This window comes from Rhinopithecus roxellana, chromosome 11, assembly GCF_007565055.1.
Source record: "Rhinopithecus roxellana isolate Shanxi Qingling chromosome 11, ASM756505v1, whole genome shotgun sequence".
NCBI classification, from domain to species: Eukaryota; Metazoa; Chordata; class Mammalia; order Primates; family Cercopithecidae; genus Rhinopithecus; species Rhinopithecus roxellana.
Window position 1 is genome coordinate 115,178,234 of NC_044559.1, and position 20,581 is coordinate 115,198,814.

Here is a 20,581-nt window from a genome sequence, read left to right on the forward strand (position 1 = left end):
ACAAAATATCCTTTTAGATATCCTCAAAACACTTAAAACCCGATCCATTTCTGAGATCTGATGGAAAATCACTACTGTTTTCTACCATCGTTCCCTACAATGTACTCTTGTGCATCATTATTTATTTTATTGGATCAAAACTGAATGCTATTCTGGAGAGCTTTCCAACAAGACTCTTTTTTTTCTTAGACGAAGTTGCAATCTGTCACCCAAGGCTGGAGTGCGGTGGTGCAATCATGACTTACTTCAACCTTGACCTCACAGGGTCAAGCGATCCTCCTGCCTCAGCCTCCCAGCCTCCTAAGCTGGGATTACAGGTGCATGCCACCATGCCCAGCTAATTTTTGTATTTTTGAGAGGAGGTCTCACTATGTTGCCCAGGCTAGTATAGAACTCCTGAGCTCAAGCAATTCTCTCACCTTGGCCTCCCAAAGTGCTGGAATGACAGGCATGTGAGCCACCACACCCAGTCCAACAATACTCCTAATGCCATATTAAAGAAATAATAATTTAGCATGTTTTACAGTTTCCTTTGTAAAATTTTCAGTGATTTTTAGATTTGACCTGTTCTCAAGGCACTAGTTACTCAATACTATCTTTGATGGTTCCTAATTCAATGGTTCTTGTGACAGCCAACAGCGCTTTTTAGATATCAGGCCTTGCACTGTTTTATGGATACACAGAGTTAACTCATTTAATTCTTACAAGAATCCTATGAGGTAGACAATACTATTAGCATCATCATCCTTATTTTAGGAATGAAAAAAGTTGGAGGCACTAAGACGCTCAGTAACTTCTCCCAGGTCACAGAGATACTAAGTAGCGAGGTCAGGGTTTAAACCCAAGAGGTCTGGCTCCAGAGTCCAGGCTCTTAAGCATTACAATATACTGCCCTTTAATACCTTGAAGAAGACATAATGAAAAGACAAGTCCTTTATGAATTAGTTTGTACCTAAAAGAAAAATGTTCTTTCAAAGGAAAAAACAAAAACCTGATGATCTTCAACCTGAACTGCAAAACTTTGTTTATGATTTTCTGCTTTGTCTACCTTAACACAAAACTATGAAAGGATCTGTGATGATTCCTAGAGGTGACCGTATTTCATTTACTCTTAATTATTTGTGAATTACACCACTTGCGTGAGGGAAATGCAGTCAGTGTTCACATGAAACAAGATGGAAAATGGTAAATACTGATTGATGATTGACTCATTCAATAACTATTACCAGTTAAGTAAAAGTTCTCATTTATTGCCTTGCATCTAAGTATTTCTCATGCATTCGCTCATGCAATCTTCAGAACATTATTTTGAGTTAGTTAGTATTAGCGTTATTTAAAGATGAGCAAATAAGAACGAGAGAGGTTGTCATATCCTAAGGAATAGAGAGTCTGTGAAGTCAGAACTTGAACCTATGTGGATCTTGACTCCAAAGATTCTACTTATTTCTGTCAGGCTGTTTCCCATATGAGTCTAATATGAGCAACACATGGTCTAGTCTTTGTAAAGGAGATAAATAAGAACAATACATAACAATACATAGATTTGCCTTCAAGGAGGTAGCCATGAAGAGAAGTGATATACATGATACCATTTTTCCTTACTCTCCTCTCAATCAAATCTACATAGGGAGCCAGTGTGATTTGTTCTCTTTTTTTCTTTTAGATTACAAGCATAATTGGATTATATTTACTCCTCAGCTGAAACCTTTCATGTCTTCTCCCCTGCATGATGAATAGATCCCAGAATCGTTTCCATGACCCGTAAAACTGGACATAATCTGAGCCCAGACCTTTCTTGAAGCCAATCTCATTTCACTATTAAAGTATGGCAGTCAAACTGAGGTCCTTGAACACCCCCATTTTCCACACACCTTAGAATATAGAAATTGGCCTATGTCTGTCTGACACCCCGCCCTCATCATCCCAGGCTCTATTCAAATGTTTTCTTAACACCGAAGCTTTCCTTACTCTATGTTTAGAATTTTATCCTAGCACTTATCATAATTTAATTAGGTATTCTGTGTTAATTATTTCATGTTCATCAGCCCCAGTAGACAACAGTCACAGCAAAGTAGAGAAGGCAGGACAGAAGGGAGATATAGGAGATAGGGATTCGTTTGTTTTGTTATTTGGGGTTTGGGTATGTTCAAAGAGGAAAAAGGAAGTAAGGTTGGGGTGTTGGATTGGAGTTGGCTGGGGAGAGTAATTTTGGACATGTCCAATATGAGAGGCACTAGAAATGAAAGTTAAAATGGGATCTTAATTTCACAAATTTGATCTGTCACTAACAGCATGGCTTTTAATCATCTATATTGTTCATTCATAACACGGGTCTATGGCCCTAATATTTTATTGCTTAACTAGATTTTATACAGTTGATATTCTTATGAAATTATTTGAGACTTAAAATGCTGTACCAAAGTATTTTTTCTACAAAATATTATAGGCACTCTGGGATTCCATTAACATACCTTTTGTATGGCAAATAAAATCACATTGGTAGAAAAACGTTTTGTCATTTTACCATTTCCCCATGCTTTATAAGTGATTTAAACTCAACAGTGTCTCTCACCTTGCTGAGAATCCCCAGTAAACTCCCCAGCAGCAACTGAGTATCCTGTTTTAAAGGAAAGAAACAAACTCATCACACTTAATGACTTAACCAAATTAGTTATATCTAGAAAAAGGTGAAAGGGCTACCATGGTACTGCTTTATTTAGAAATCTCTACAAATATTATAAAGATTAAAGATTCTATAAAGGAAAAATTAATCACACCGAAAGGAATACTTTTATACTAAATCTTGAATGCATAACAGATTATCTACTACTTAAGTAGTAGCATAGGAAAAAAAAAAAGAGAGAGAGAGAGAGAGAGAGATTCTGAGGTCAATTTTTAAAAGCATGGACACTTCATAATCCACCTTGAGTGTAAATGGTGGCTGTTGCATTTTAAGAGCTGCTGATTGAAAATAATCAGACAGAATACTCTGAAAAATTTCCTTTGGGCTCAGGTTTTGCTATTTTTGGTCACCAGCAAGACCTACTTTCTAACACCTCTCATGATGGTTTTCCACAATTTCATTTAGCTCTAAAGTGAGGTGCTGGCTACACTGACAAAACATAGCTACGTTTCTTTTTCAAATTCATCAAGCAATCAAAAGGCCACTAGGATACCAAAGGTGGGAAACAGTAGTGGTAAAATGACATTGTGTGGTTTGTACATAGTACAATTTGAGAATATTTCAGCAACTCAAACTTCTTTTATGCGGCTCTGTTAACTAGAGAAGGCTGCTATCATGCTGTCCCTGTCACACCGGTAGCAGCCCTGCTAATATGTAGTGTCTACTATTGGTGAAATAGTTCACGTGGAAGAGACTGCTATGGAGCCAAGAAAATAGCTGCTTAAGTTATGTATTACACATCGTGGCTGGAAAAAATAGCAGTATTAAAAAGAAAAGAAAAATCGAGTCTACTCTAATAAAAGAACATTTGTATAAGATGCCAAATAACATCGGATAAGCCAGGGATAAAACTTGGATCTGCATTTACTATGCTTGTCTTTTGAAAAACCACAAATGTCTTGGGCAATGGGTCTTACCAAGGTAACTGTCATCATAGGAAGCTGGAGCCACTTCTGTCTGCTTTTCTCCTGCCAGTTTTCTGAGGATATCCTTGAATGAGTAATTTGCAATGATATCTGCAACACTGGCAGTGATCACTTGCCCTGTGTTCAAACAAATTAATACATTAACTGAATGAATGCAAGAGGCAGGCCTTCCCTGGGCAAACACACATTCCCTTGAAAGCTATGGTGGAATTGCTTGCTTTTTTGATGATGAATTTTCCTGCCTGCCACTCGAACTCCAAGGCAGAGTTAGTTACAGCTAGGTAGAACTTTCCATTCTGACCGAAGACCCGAGATGAACTACAATATTTTGTTGGTCTTCCTGCTGCTTTCAACATATACATTCCACCTCCAAATAATAAAAATATCTAAGAGTGGAGGCCAAATTTGTAGGCCAAATTTATGTAATGTAATTTTTTTTTTTTTTTTTTTTTTAAGCATGGAGACAGAGTCTTGCACTGTCGCCTGGGCTGGAGTGCAGTGGCGTGATCTCAGCTCACTGCAACCTCCACCTCCCGGGTTCAAGCGATTATCCTGCCTCAGCCTCCTGAGTAGCTGGGACTATAGGCGCCTGACCCCACGCATGGCTAATTTTTTGTATTTATAGTAGAGACGGGGTTTCACTATATTGGCAAGGCTGGTCTCAAACTCCTGACTTTGTGATCTGCCCGCCTCAGCTTCACAAAGTGCTGGGATTACAGGTGTGAGCCATGGCGCCCAGCCATGATGTAATTTTTATTCTGAAATATTTCAGCTGGAAGGAAGGTTTGAGATCATTTAGTCAAATACAGCTTCTTCTAGGTGGAGAAACTGAGGCCCAAAGAGCTAGAGTGCATTCTCTAAGGTCATATGGTTTTGCTAGTAGGATATCAGACATTATAACCAACGTTTCCTTTGGCATTCTAATAAAACTTTTGGTATTCTTGCAAAGTATAGATACTGTGTTCAATCTAAATCACGTATCCGATTAATAGATAATAAAATATATCAGCTAAGTTAAACGAAGGAATTACAAAATCTTTGAGCCATCTGCTTTTCTTGCTAAAATATAGAGAGAGCATAAAATTACAACAATGGGAAGCAGCTAGGTCCAATGAGATCCAAAATTCAGCAAAAGAGAAATCCATGGGCACCAACATTGATATGATAAGAACTTTGACTAATCTCTCTCAAAAGTCACTCTCAGAAGTCTTGAAATATGGCATTGGGGTAGACAAGTATCTAAAAGACAGCCAGCAATTTCCGCTGCAATTTCTATGCATTCCCATGTTTACCATGGACATCTAAGGCAAAAGTGTGAGATCATGCTCTTTGGGAGAAAGCTGAAGAAATGCTTTCAAAAGACTATCATTTAACATCAATTTGAAAGCCAAATTAATCTTTGGGATTTCACACATAATTCCCACAGTCTTTCTGTTGGAGGACCACAAAAGAATAAAACTGTCAAACCAGATCATAAATATTGCCAAGTGACTGGGACTGAAATGACTATTCTGCTATTAAGACAATGGTATTTACACACGAGTTTCTGAACACTGTAGAATTTGCCAGTTGTCTCTGGGTAAGAGCTAAAGACTCTCTTTCCTCCATCCCACATACACACTGTCTTTGCTGTTTCCTTTAGCTGTGTCTATAAACATTATCATCTTAAAACTGAATACAATTTTAAATTCTATGTCTCAAACATGTGTTTCTATATGCCATTGCTATGGCAAATTTTTAACAAATCATTTGTCTCAGACATTTTTTCAGTTTAAGGAAAAGAATAGATTATGTGAAATAAACCAAGTGAATTAGAAAACCCTCCATAAATATAATTTTCATTTTGTAGCCATCTGTTGTGCAAAATATATAGTTTTACAGTTTGCAAAGTAATTTTTAAATACCAAAATGTTAATTATTTGATGTTTATAATTGTATATGCATGAATTGAGCTTAACATTAAGTTTATATATAATTTTATCATAAATCGGCTGGGTGTGGTAGCTCACACCTGTAATCCCAGAACTTTGGGAGGCCGAGGTGGGCAGATCATGAGGTCAGGAGTTTGAGACCAGCCTGACCAACATGGTGAACCCCTGTCTCTACTAAAAATACAAAAATTAGACAGGTGTGGCAGGCACCTGTAGTCCCAGCTACTCAGGAGGCTGAGGCAGGAGAATCGCTTAAACCTAGGAGGCAGAGGTTGCAGTGAGTCAAGATTGCACCACTGCACTCCAATCCTGGGTGACAAAGTGAGACTCGTCACCAAAAAAAAAAAAAAAAAAAAAATTTTCATAAATCGATCTCTCCTGGATCTTTCTCAATGACTTTTAAACATGATCAAGTTTCTTCCATTAAAAAAATTCCTCCCTCAACTATTAATCTCAGATTCTACTCTATCCTAAACTTTACAGCCCAAATTACAGAATCTTCTCGGTATTCTCTCTCTAGGCCTCCCATCTATACCCGTTACCTCGTTAAAATCAGTACGCAAGTGATGAAAATTTATATTTCACTTTAGATGTCTTCTGAGCTTAAGCCCTAAATACTTATGTGAAACCCTTTAGGTATTTCAAACATTTTCATACCCAACAGAACAAAAAGTAAACTCATCTTCTTCCCTCTCCAGCCCGCTCCAAACCTGTCCTCTTCCAGTGTTCTCTATCTCAGTGAACAGCACCCACCTACAGCCATTCAGTAGCAGGTGTCAGAAACATTCCCTCACCACCTCTCTTCCCTTACCGCCATATATCCAACCCATCATTTAGGCTGCTTCGTTTGCCTCCAAAGTGTTTCTCAAATTTCTCTTCTTTTTCAGTCTGTACCATCGTCGCTCTAAGAAACAGACATCTTTACCTGAAACTTATACAGCTTGTTTACCTGATAAACTTAAAAGTAGTTTATATCCTTGTAACTACTTTGCTGATAGTTCACCTTGGCCAACTTTCAATCTATTTTCTGTAACGCAGCCAGAATGATCTTTTCAAAACATAAATTCAGTTGTAGCACTCCATGCTTAAACTCATTTCGTAGTTTGTCACTATACTCAGGACAAACAACACCTTCTTACTCTAGCCTAAGCCATCTATTTAAACTCTTAAAATCTCCCAGTGGTTTCCCATAGTTTGTAGAATGAAGACAAAACAGCTTAGCATGGACTGCAAGCCTGCAATGTGAAACTTGAATAAAATTTTAAATTTCTATGTCTCAGACAAAATGCTTCTATGTGCCATTGCTATGGAAAATTTTCAGCAAATCCTTTGTATCCAACGTTTTTTCAACTTAAAGAATGGATGATGTGAAATTAACATCTATTAACATTATTGTGTTAATTTCACATCATCCATTCTTTTGTGACATTAGGGACTCCATACCACCCAAGCACTTCTTCCCTCACTCTCTTAACTCTGGTCACCTTGACTTTCCTCTGTTCTCACCCACACTGCCCTCCTGCCTCCCACAGAACATCTGCACATGGTCCCTCCTCTCTTCACCTATGTAACTCCTACGTAAGGTCCAGATCTCAGTTCAGGGTTGCTTGCTTTCCAAGTTCGTTAACCTTTGCGCTGCCGCTGGCCTATGCAGCACCTTAGCAAGAATTAGAAGACGTCATTTCCTCTGGGCAGATGCTGTCTGCACCTGGGTTCATGGCTCTGTAAGCAGAACACAGGTTGTATTCCAGCTCCCTGTCAGCCGGTGGTCAGAGGACAACACACACCTATCCACAGCCACCCTGGAAAAGCCTCCTAATTTCTCCCAGCCCCATCACCAAATACCTTTGCTTTGGAGTGTGTATCACAGTTGGGGGTTCTCGGGTACCCCTGTGAGTGTTTGATTAATGCCTGTTATTCTCTAGATATTAACCTCCATGACAGTAAAAATAATGTGTTTTTACTCATTAATGTATCCCCAGCATCTACCACAGAGCTTGGCAGAGCCTCAACACATTCTTGATGGAGAAATGAATTGTTAAGTTGCAAGAGTATTTAAAAATATCATTTACATTACAGAGTACGGGCTGGGCACAGTGGTTTACGCCTGTAATCCTAGCACTTTGGGAGGCCAAGGCGGGTGGATCACCTGAGGTCAAGAGTTTGAGACCAGCCTGACCAACATGGTGAAACCCCATCTCTACTAAAAATTCAAAAATTAGCTGGGCATGGTGGCGTGCACCTGTATTTCCAGCTACTCAGGAGGCTGAGGCAGGAGAATTGCCTGAACCTGGGAGGTGGAGGTTGCAGTGAGTCAAGATCATGCTGTTGCACTCCATCCTGGGCAACAAGAGCAAAACTCTGTATCAGAAAAAACAAAAACAAAACAAATGAGAATACAAATCGAAATGATGCTTTTGTTCTTACTCATACATGGAAGCTAAACAAATTGATTTCACTGAAGTAGAGTGTGGAAAAGTGGTTCCTAGAGGAAAGGATGAATAGAGATTCAGGTATAGCCAGAGATGGGTTAACGGACACAAAAGTACAGCCTGGTAGGGGGAATAAGTTCTTATGTTCTATAGCACTATAAGGTGACTACAGTTAACAACAATTTATTGCATATTTTCAAATAGCTAGAAGAGATTTAAAATGTTCCTTGGCCGGGCGTGGTGGCTCAAGCCTGTAATCCCAGCACTTTGGGAGGCCGAGACGGGCGGATCACAGGTCAGGAGATCGAGACCATCCTGGCTAACACGGTGAAACCCCGTCTCTACTAAAAATACAAAAAAAAAAAAAAAAAAAAAAACTAGCCGGGTGAGGTGGCGGGTGCCTGTAGTCCCAGCTACTCAGGAGGCTGAGGCAGGAGAATGGCGTAAACCAGGGAGGCGGAGCTTGCAGTGAGCTGAGATCCGGCCACTGCACTCCAGCCTGGGCGACAGAGCGAGACTCCGTCTCAACAAAAAAAAAAAAAAAAAAAAAAAAAAAAAAATGTTCCTAACACAAATGATCAATGTTTGAGGTGATGGTTATGCTAATTACCCTGATTTGATCATTACACATCATATACATGTATGAAAATATCACATGTTCCCCATAAACATGTGCAATTGTTTTGTCAATTAAAATAAAATATTAAAAGCAAAAACAACAAATAATGCTTCATTTGAGAAACTATGAATAAGGATATAAAATTAAGGTAACAGAAAGTAAACATTTAACATTACTTCTGGGCCTATCCTTCTGTTAGTAACAGTAAATGTGCTTTTCTGCTCTGCCAACAGAACATACCTTGCCAGTAGAAACTCCCAGGTCCTCCCACAATAAGGTCTCCATTCTACAAAACAGAAACAGCAACAGCAACCATAATCAGAAAAGAAACACTGAACATTTTTAAAGGGTGATATATCATTGTTAATAAGCATTGCTCTAACAATTTGTTACACATAAAAAGCAATTTTTAAAAGAGACCCTTCTATCTGAAGCCTGCAGTTCATTTTCCTTCCTCTTTTGTTTTCAATTATTTAGTGAATTATCACATTAAATAATTTTAATTTCACTCAATTAAGTAAGTTGAACTCTCTCCCTTGAGAGAGATAAATTCTGGTTTTGGGCATTGCCTCTGACAAGCAAAATATCAACATGTTTAATGCTGTGCAGTTCTGCAGACATGGTCTTTTGAGGCTCAGTGATAAAAAAAATTCTGTTCCAATTTATTTCAAGGCCATAGTAATGCCTATTTTTTTCCATACATCCTCAATGCCTCCTCCTTCTCAGGAGAAAGAGCAAACACTCCAGACTAGCAAATACAAACATTTTCTCATGAATTTACATCCTCACCTTTCATGCCTCATATTTTTAACTCTCAGTGGAAAATACCAAAACAAAAAAGTAATGATAAAAAGTATGATAAAAGACAGTAAACAGTTTATACATTGATGAAATTTTTCTATACTATTTTCAAAACCACAGAATCTGTTCCCTCTACATTCTTACTGAACATCTCTGTTTAATTTTGTGAATGATATGTGAATTTTAATATTAATATTAAATGTAACTGGTCAATTACAGTTAACAAAAAATGAATAGATTCCTGTGATCTTTTTAAGAAACATTTCTTTACTGAGTTTTTTAGATTTTCATTTAAAAAATTATTGCCACAAAGGGTAAGAAGAAAGGCTGTTGCTTTTCATCATGTCTATTTCTCTACTATTTAATAGGCTGCTATGTACGTAAGTTATTTACATGAAAATAAAAAGTGAACAGAAAATATTTTTAGAAAGAATTTGCCCAAACAGGCTAGGTATGTTCCTTAAGATTCTTTGTTTCTTTGGTGGTGGTGGTGGCTTTGGGGTGTGGGAGTGAGAGGCAGAGGGTAAAAAAAAAGCAATCAGATTAAATATTAGAAGCTGCAAGACCAAAATAATTCACCTTATAAAAATCCAGACTAAATCCTGCTTGGCAGTAACCCTGCCCTTCCGGATCAGCATTGCCTAGAATGATCAAAATACATACATGTTATAATATCATCATTCCTGAAATATTTTTTTAATAACCAATTCAGGATATTATGTTATTTCCTCTGGAACCTTCTAAATTAAAAATGATCAATATGTGTTTTATGTGTATTTTTTAAATGTATTCCAAGTCATTTATTAAACAAATTTCCATCTATTTTCTTACCCCAAATATCATTGTGATTCTCTAGTAAGATCAACAGGAATAACATCCCTTTTGGCTACTATATTGGGTCTTATGACTCATGTTCATTTGAAGAAATAAAATCTCTATCTTTGACTATATTCCAAATTTCCCATGAGGCAATAACGTGTCTCTCCTTTGCCCCCTCGTGCTGAGTGAAGGCAGGTCTGTCATTCCCAACAGGTGACACCTTGAGGAAGAAGGAGCAGTGTAAGATGACCTTTGTGGATGTCATCTTCTGGGCCACCAATAAGCGTTTCCATTGTTATGCTCTTTAATAGGAACTTAATTTTAAATTATCCTATTATGGCCAGGCGCGGTGGCTCACACCTGTAATCCCAGCACTTTGGGAGGCCAAGGCAGGCAGATCATGAGGTCAAGAGATCGAGATCATCCTGGCAAACATGGTGAAACCCTGTCTCCACTAAAAATATAAAAATTAGCTGGGCACGGTGGCGCATGTCTGCAGTCCCAGCTACTTGGGAGACTGAGCCAGGAGAATCGCTTGAACCTGGGAGGCAGAGGTTGCAGTGAGCAGAGATCATGTCACTGCACTCCAGCCTGGGTGACAGAGCAAGACTCCATCTCAAACAAACAAAAATAATAATAAAATTAATTATCCTGTTATAATAAGCTGGGTAAATTGGGAAATTGCATTTCTGGTCACAGTCTCACTGGACATTGCAATGCTAGTGTTCACAAAAGACAAAATTCTAGTAGTAGCTTATCTTGCTTTCCATCCAATATGACTCACTAACTCATTGTCCAATAGGACCTCATGGTACAGTTGTAAAGTATAGGCAGACCAACACCATGATTTCAAGGCTATTATCAAAAGTCTGTAGGGCATTAGGACCAGGAATTTACTACTTGTAACCTGTACTTTAAAAGAGTTTCTACAACTCCTAACAGGCCTAAAATAGCCAAAATGTAGTGAATTAAGTAGAGGGAATTTCAATCCTGCATAGTTAGATTTGGACATGTAAATCATTTCTTATCAAGGATATTCCTCAGTGGAAACTGAAATAAGAGGATGGGAAGGGAAACACACGTCATCACAAGAAGTACTGATGACTGGGCATGTGCCTGTTCAGAAGCTTTTTGAGATGGACCTGGCCTTTCCAGCTTCCCTTAGAATGTCTCCTGGTTTTTTCTTTCCTTTTGTCATTACTTAGCTAATTTTAGCACTGTCATCATCAATTTTTTACAGATGCTCCCTTTATTTTTAAAAACACTTTTTGACCTCATGCACTGTATTTTAACAAAATTTGTTCCTTATTTCACAACTGTATTTCATGATTTATGGTCATGAATCCTATAAAGTTTCCTAAAAGCTCATCTCTATAATTTGGAATGTCTGAGTAGCAATTTTCTAGAAGCTCATAAGTATAAATATTTATATGCATCTAGATATATATATGAATGCATGAGATATTACTCTGAACCTATATGTATTCATATACATGTTCTTACATATTTTTCCATCCACAAGCCTTTAAAAATCCCTTTTAAATTCAACCCTAACTTTTTATTTTTAAGATTGTAAATTATTCGAAAGGGAAGAAACACAACCATTCTTTGAAAGTACTGCTTTAAAACAGCAGGCTGAAAACAATTAAGAGAAAACATTCATTTTTTACAAAATACACTGAGAAAATAATGAGCTCCAAATGTTTATTGTAAGTGGTAATTATAATAGAGCATGAGGTTCTTTCCATGACAAAGTCTTTTTTTTTTTCCTTGTTGAATCATAATTTATGAGAGTTGAAGGAATCTTTCTTCCTGGGACTTCAGAGCATCTGTGAACTTGATAATTACGTCCTAGAGTGAACTCAGGAATCCAAGGAAGCCTGTGGATAATTTGCTACTATTTGTTGACTTCTTATCCAACAAATGGAAGGGTGTGTGTGAACCATCTCCCCCTGAATTATGAATGACCATAAGAGCCATAGGCAGGTGATCAATATGAATGAGCAGGTAATGGCTGACAATATCAGCAGAGTGGGTTTGTGGTGTAAAATTAACATGAGGTGCTTCTTTAAATTTTCTTTTGAAAATAATATTACTGATGTTTCCTGTTCTGGGATACTGACCATCCATATGCTCAGGAAGAAGCTGGCTTTGTGTTAATGATCTGTGAACTTCTTGGCCATGACGGAAAGTCTGCTTCTTAGATGATCTGAGGAGGAAGAAGTACCCGTAGGAATAGGGAGACCAGGAGGATGTGAAAACTGTGGCTATACAGCAGAGAGGAAAGAATTCATGGCAGTTTATTGAGCTATTCTGCAACTCAACATGTGTTCCATTCTATCTTTGTTGAGCTATTAGCCTACTGTGTCTGTGCAGCTTAAGATGCAAATGTGCATTAATGTACATTTTTGAAGAATGGTTCAGGCCGGGTGCGGTGGCTCCCGCCTGTAATCCCAGCACTTTGGGAGGCTGAGGCGGGTGGATCATGAGGTCAGGAGATTGAGACCATCCTGGCTAACACAGTGAAACCCTGTCCCTACTAAAAAAATGCAAAACATTAGCCAGGCATGGTGGCAGGCACCTGTAGTCCCAGCTACTTGGGAGGCTGAGGCAGGAGAATGGCGTGAACCCTGGGGGCAGTGCTTGCAGTGAGCCAAGATCACACCACTGCACTCCAGCCTGGGTGACAGAGCGAGACTCCACCTCAAAAAAGTAAAAATAAAAATAAAAAAAGAATGGTTCAAACTCACTCTGAAACTTTTCCCCTAGAAGTCTACATTTCATGTGGTGTATTTTGATGTGAGCCCTCACATCCCACACAGGTAGTCAGGTGAAAAGGCAGAACAAGGAGTGACTAGTTTTATGAAGATCATCCTTGATGGCAGTTGGAAGAATATCCTACATTATCAAGGCAAAAGGCATATGAAGGATGGTCTCGTCTTTTTAGTTAGAGTTATTTGTTGTTCGTTGAACGAGCCCGCTTGTCCGTGAGCACATGATCAATATCACAGAACAGGCGTGGAGTATAGGATATGGATAGGTGTAAATATTGATGAAACAAGTTCAGTCATGAATCTCTCCACTCCCATTCTTTTTCTGATCTATTTTGGATTTCCTTTGATATTGTTTGTGGGATTTTATCTTCAGCGTAACAATACTGACCTCTTAATAAATCCAAGAGCACAGCACTTTGAATGGAACGCGACACAAACTAGGCCTCACATTGGTTGTTGCCTGAGTCTGGGGAGTTTCTCTCCTCTCTACTCCAATAATCATTTGCTAGAAGAATCTCTTTCTATCATCTTGTCTAAAATGCTGCTCTTCCCCTGGCTTCCCCAGCACAGGTCTCTCCCTCCTTTCTTGTCTTGTTGTATTTTTTGTAGCACTTTTCACTGCCTGACATTGTATCATAAACACATTTCTTTACATTTTTGCTGTCTAGAGCCAGTTCCTTGAACAGAGGGCTTTTTTCCTCTTGTTCTTTGCTGTATTCCCTAAACATAGAAGAGTTAGTTTAGTGCTCAATGTGTGTGTGTGTGTGTGTGTGTGTGTGTGTGTGTGTGTGTGTGTGTGTGTGTGTGTTTTAAGAAATCCTGGCCGGGCGCGGTGGCTCACGCCTGTAATCCCAGCACTTTGGGAGGCCGAGACGGGTGGATCATGAGGTCAGGAGATTGAGACCATCCTGGCTAACACGGTGAAACCCCGTCTCTACTAAAAATACAAAAAAAAAAAAAAAACAAAAAAAAACTAGCCGGGCCTAGTGGTGGGCGCCTGTAGTCCCAGCTACTCGGGAGGCTGAGGCAGGAGAATGGCGTGAACCCGGGAGGCGGAGCTTGCGGTGAGCCGAGATCCCTCCACTGCACTCCAGCCCGGGCGACAGAGCGAAACTCCGTCTCAAAAAAAAAAAAAAAGAAAAAAAAAAACAAAAAGAAATCCTGCATTGAATAAATACTTCAGTCCCATGATCTACAAAAAACGCCTACTTTAAAGCTATTTAAAATAAAATCCTTATTCCAGGGACTATCCATTCAGGTCACATTTTTTGTAATCTGAAGAAGTGTCTGATTTACTTCAGTATTTTCAAATAGAAAGCAATAATCTTCTCCTTGTTAAAAATCCTCACTAAAAGCCATCAGAGTTAAAATGTTCAAGCCAGGTGTGATGCTGCATGGCTGCAATCCCAGCACTTTGAAAGGCTGAGATGGGTGGATCGCATGAGCTCTGGAATTCAAGATCACCCTGGACAACATGGCAAAAACCCTTCTCTACAAAAAATACAAAAATTAGCTAGGCATGGTGGCACATGCCTGTGGTCCCAGCTATTTGGGAGGCTGAGGTGGGACGACTGCTTGAGTCCAGGAAGTCAAGGCTACACTGAGCCATGATCACAAACATTGTGCCATGATCACACTATTGCACTCCAGCCTGGGTGACAGAGTGAGACGCTATCTCAAAAACAAACAAACAAATAACAATAACAACAACAAAAAAACGGTTCCGTTCCCAGTACTTTAGGTTTCTAAATCTCAGTAGCCTGTTTGTTAACCCTCTAATATCACTAATCTGTTTTTTCTAATTTATTTATGACATTTGATCATTATCTTCCCTACATTAATATTGAATTTTAGAAACATCATGCAAAGGGGGAAAAATTTATAGGTTTAGAGATCAAGCTAATTTGGGATTTAGTGGTTTTTTTTAAATCAATATCCTGAAATCAGTCACTAGAATGTTCTTTCTACTACATTTTCCTTCCAGTATGGTCTTGTGGATTATCAAGAATAAGAATGAAAATCCATAGGTTGCTTATCAACAAATCCCAGTGATCTATCTGGCACACTGAAAACTGGAGGAGTTAATTAAAGGACTCCGAGTAGATGAATCCATCTATCCATCCACCCATCCACCGATCCATCCATCCATGCATCCATCCATCCATCTGTCCATCATGCTATCCCAAGTCTTGGGTATTCCACAGAGATAAAATGATCAAAACACAAAACCCCAAAGATGACACTCCCAGGTTTGCTTTAAAGACTACTTGGCTGCAAGATTCCTGGAACTGCCATATGAGATTTGAACTCTAAGTATACAGGGTCATTTTGAAAAAAAGGATTAAACCTCTTAAGCAGAAAGGCATATCATGCAGACAGTCTGCATACACAGCTGGCAAAGAAAGAAACAGCCATTGAGAACACAAGCCAGACAGAAATCTCAAGTTGAACATATGCCCAGGTCCAACCATGCTAGCTAACACCATTTCAGCAATAAACAAGTAGAGTGGGGAGTCAGCATTCTTTAGGACACGGGGCGTGAATTTTGAACAGCAACTGACACCTTATGGCCTAAAATAAGGAACCAATCAATTCTGCAAAATATCTTAAATCAGAAGTGTTCTAAAACACAGAAGATCAGTAGAATTCCACGCCTTTGACCTGCTGTCACATCAAGACATCTATAAGGCTGACAGAAATCTTTACTTACCCCCAAAGCTTTTTCCTTGCAACCCTGAAAGTTTTCAATGGTGTTTTGAGCCTACCTGCACTCCTGTCTACAATAAAAAAGTGCTTGAGCTAATGTCACTTTCAAGGAATAAAATTTGCTTACTGTTCCGGCAAGGAGAGAACTCGGCATAGGCGCTGAAGTTCTGAATTGCTACATAGCAGGTGCCAACTGGGTCTTTTTCTGGTGTCGGTTTAAGAGTTCTCCAGTGATATAAAGGAGCACAGGCCTAGGAAACATCAAAGACAAAAAAAAATACATTTTTGCTGTAGGTTTCTCATACTATAGTTTTATCTGATTTATTGGTATAACAAACGGTTACATTATTGGGTGAATAAATTGGCCTCTAGCATGCTAATGAGTACCTTGGTCATCAGAGGTAATTACTTCCAAAAGTAATTTTTTATGTTAATACACTATAGAATTGGTGAAAATTAAATACATGCAAAAAAAGGAGTTTTCTGACAATTTTTTTTTTTTTTTTTTTTTTTTTGAGACAAGGTCTTGCTCTGTCACCCAGGCTGGAGTGCAGAGGCCTGATCACAGCTCACTGTAGCCACAATATCCTGTGCTTACGTGATCCTCTTGCCTGAGCCTCCCAAGTAGCTGGGACCACAGGCACACACCACCATGCCTGGCTAATTTTTCTTTCTTTCTTTCTTTCTTTCTTTCTTTCTTTCTTTCTTTCTTTCTTTCTTCTTTCTTCTTTCTTTCTTTCTTTCTTTCTTTCTTTCTTTCTCCCTTTCTCCCTTTCTCCCTTTCTCCCTTTCTCCCTTTCTCCCCTTTCTCCCTTTCTCCCTTTCTCCCTTTCTCCCTTTCTCCCTTTCTCCCTTTCTCCCTTTCTCCCTTTCTCCCTTTCTCCCTTTCTCCCTTTCTCCCTTTCTCCCTTTCTCCCTTTCTCCTTTCTCCCTTTCTCCCTTTCTCCCTTTCTCCCTTTCTCTCTTTCTTTCTTTCTTTCTTTCTTCTTTCGAGATAGAGTCTCACTAGGTTGCTCCAACTGGTCTCAATCTCCTGGGCTTAAGTAATCCTCTTGTCTCAGCCTCCCAAAGTGCTGGAATTACAGGGAAGAGCCACAGCACCTAGACCCCATAGAAATTAAATATTTTCTGCCGCTGAAGGCAAGCAGAAAATAATTCCTAAAAGCGAATAACTCATATTTCTTTTCTTCTTTTTAATTGGACCTACATAAAAGCAAATGATCATGTAAACAGTGAATTAATCAGTGTGATGTCTTATGAGAACAAGTTCCTTTCTGTGTCTAATTATTGTTTTTGAAAGATGACTTTCAAATCAAAGGATGCAAACAAGCTAGTAAACTTCTGTTTTGTGACGCCCCCTAGTTTATCACCGAAGCTGCATCTTATGACTTTTAAACAATGACTTTCATCTGGATGCACTTCTTCATTTTCACAGTGTTTTTGGCTTGGTTTTTCCTTTCATGGTTTTTATTCAGGGCAAAACTGAAAGTAAAAGCATCTTATGCCTGTTTTAGCAATTTTATCAGGGGTGATCAGAAAGTCAGTAAGAGAGCATGTTAATGAGCTGCAAGCATTTCAAGGCATGAAACACGACAGGTGAAGCAATTCAAGTCTCTGGCCCGCCTTGTTATGGAGAAATGTATTGAGATAAACTCCAAAGGCCTCTATCTTTTTGAGAAAGGAGAGTTATCCACATTATTTCATAAATGCCCTCTCCATTCTAAGGTAGCAAATAACCAAAGGGTTAGAAACCAAATGACCTGGGCTTATTTCCAGCTAACATATAGAGTGGTAAATTAAATAATGTTGCATACTGTACAAATATTTGCTCACACTTTGGAACCTTTTTTGGAATTGATTTAACTGCCTACAGGACTTACATATGAAGGTTTGCATATAAAACTTGATTAATAGATGTATAACATGTTGAATTAAATGCATGCCTATCAGATAGAAGTTGAAACATAATTTTACAATACCAAATGATGATGCATTTGTTTGTTACATCTTTGCTTTTATGATTTATAATTTGTCATATCAGAAACTGATTTGATGCCTCACCCATGCCTTTTCATTTTCGGAATGTTGCTTTAGAGAAAATAAGACATACTTTATGTCATTGCCTGTGACCCCCTTTTTAGGAATACATTGTGGTGAAAAGAGAGAACTGCTTCTGAATTAGTTTGCTTAATATCAGGAATATTATGGGCAAAAATGGATTTAAACAATAGCAAGAAAAACATGATCTGGCTGCTTTTGCAGAAGTTTAGATTCTAACAAGAGCACTGTATGGAAATCCTCTTCAAGGAAATGAAATAACATTTTGTTAGGAATGAAGAGAGGAAATAAACGTGTAAAAAACATTAGCATGATTTGGACTTCCGTTTTGCTTGCCTGAATCTTCTGCAAATATTGTATCTGATTCTCCAAATACTCATCTCTAAAGACAGAATCCTAGAACACAGAGCTGCCAGCCTGCCTTCTAACTTGATGGTATTATGTCACACTTAATTCCAGAGAAGTAAAAAAAAATCCCAATTTGAAAGTGGTCTGTGCTTCCAAATGTGTCCTTGGTAATTTGGACCAATGCATAACTACTTTTAGTAAAGACAACTCCTAGTGTCAAATAAATTACCCTTCTACAACTTTAGTTGTTTGGTTTTGCCTCTCTATATATTGTAAAGTCTTGGCCAATACCTCAAAACTCTGTAACTCTTCTAGGTTCCCCAAGTTATCTGGTTCATAAATTCAACATAAGGTGCAGATGCAAAAGCACAGGGAAGTCTACATCATGAAGCATTCACTTGTGTAGCTTGATCTCATCCAACTGGCCTCACCTTCTGTTTCACCAAAAGGCATTTCATGCCACGAAAATGCTTTCCAGTGTTTGTCTGATGTTAGCTCTAAAAAGTTTCTCTTTTTCAATCTGCTCAGTTTCACATTGATGTGAAACATACTGATGTGATATATTTAGGCTTTGACCCAAACCTGCTATGTATACTCATGGTACCTGGATATATAAAATGATACTTCTGGAGGCAGGATTTTGCAGTTATAAAATTACACCATATAGGAGAGAATTTAAATGTTCAATCTGCTAAGTTTCAGTGTTCAAAGAAAAAATTTAGCTTGAAATATACTCTGTATTATCCTATTTCCCATCACATATTTTAGAAAATGCATGCATGCCAAAAATTAATCACTTTTATTATGAACATGGTATATTATTTTAGTTTCCATTGTTTTGAGGGTTTCTACAATTACTGAATAAATATGCAACTATTATGTGTTACAGATAAAATTTCAAGACACACACACAAAAATCAAAACTATCCAAAAGATTTTTTAAACCCCAAACAGTTATTACACAGAGTTAATTTTTCAACAGCAAGTCCCATAAGTCATATACCACCTTAAAAAGTTCTTACCAATTCTGGAATGTAAAACTTGTATTAATGCAAAGACAACGCTACAAAAACTATGTTGTAAATGTTGGATTTCTTAACTAGAGGGGGCCATATACACTTTATACATTACCTGTTTTATGTCAAAATCTTTTTGGGGTTAACCACAGACTAAATAAAGTAAGGCATTTCCTTTAGATACTTATTCTTATTAAATCATAATTCAAGTAGCTTTCAACAAATCCTAAAAGCCAAAGTTATTGCTTTATTGTTGTAAGGAAATTAAAGCCAATAGGTTGAAAAATTCCCCAAACTAAAAAAGACTTCGAGATTACTTCAACAGTCATTTGCTTCTTGATAACTTAGACACGTATCATTGCTCAGAACAATAAAATAATAGAATTATAAAGTCATAGCACTTTGAAGCTGAAAGATTATCTATTTGGGAATGAGTGTTTTTACTTTAAAAAGTATTAATGAACTCAGAGAATCATGCAGTCAGCCGTTTAAAAATTATGAAAGACAGCTTTCCTTTCGGTGGAAAAAGGATCAATGAAACCAAAGCAGATTAACTTAGCCTCCTTATGGGAATAGTCCTATTTTTCTGGTCAGATTTTAAGTAGTCCCTAAGTCAGTCTTAAGCAGTATAATATTTTACCACTTTAAGATTTAGCTTTTACTTTTCTTAGTTGTTTTTGAAATATTTGAAAATAATTAACTGCTTTTCTGGAAAACAGGCTTTATTTCTGATAACTTTAAACACTAAAATACATTCCTTAAGTTTAAGCATTCAGTTTCTTTTAAAATGCCAACAAGCTTATCATTGAAAGTCTAACATGTTCCTATAGGAAAGAGCTTTCCTAAACATGAGCTTTAAAACATTGCAGTGCACACCGTACTCCAAAGCAGCAGCACAAGCCCACGGCTCATACTCACCACAACTTTTCCTTTGTGAGCTTTCACTGTTGCTCCAAACCACTGATTGGATTTAAACTCAATATGTTCTTTGGTTCCATTAACTCTGATTTTTCTGTTGTCTAACAAAAAAAATATGAATAGTTAATAATTTGTAAAACATGGCAGCCAATTAAAACACATAATAAATTTGTACATTAAATATACTTGAACTAATACAAATCCTTCTGAAACTCCTCCAAAAAAATTGAAGAGAGGCTGGGTACGGTGGCTCATGCCTGTAATTCCAGCAATTTGGGAAGCCAAAGTGGGAGGATCATTTGAGTCTGGGAGTTCAAGACCAGCCTGGGCAACATGGTGAAACCCTGTCTCTACCAAAAAATACCAAAAAACAAAACAAAACAAAATAAAATAAAAACAGCTGGGCGTGGTGGCTTGTGCCTGTAGTCCCAGCTACTCAGGAGGCTGAGATGAGAAAATCACTTGAACCCAGGAGGTGGAGGTTAGGTTGCAGTGAACTCAGATTGTGCCACTACACTCCAGCCTGGGCAACAAAATAAGACTCTGTTTC

The 20,581-nt window shown here is 38.1% G+C and overlaps 1 protein-coding gene across 2 annotated transcripts in view; it reads right to left on the minus strand.

Moving 5' to 3' along the window:
• The window catches only part of ITGA8 (integrin subunit alpha 8), a 200,988-nt gene that overhangs the window by 149,662 nt on the left and 30,745 nt on the right, over window positions 1-20,581 (minus strand). For both annotated transcript variants that reach the window (XM_010365605.2, XM_010365606.2), the window contains exons 3-8: window positions 20,032-20,132; window positions 15,819-15,942; window positions 9,972-10,033; window positions 8,832-8,877; window positions 3,601-3,726; window positions 2,573-2,617 (exon numbers count right to left, since the gene is read on the minus strand). In XM_010365605.2, coding sequence (XP_010363907.1) covers window positions 2,573-2,617; window positions 3,601-3,726; window positions 8,832-8,877; window positions 9,972-10,033; window positions 15,819-15,942; window positions 20,032-20,132 — 504 coding nt within the window. The remainder of the gene's footprint in view (window positions 1-2,572; window positions 2,618-3,600; window positions 3,727-8,831; window positions 8,878-9,971; window positions 10,034-15,818; window positions 15,943-20,031; window positions 20,133-20,581) is intronic.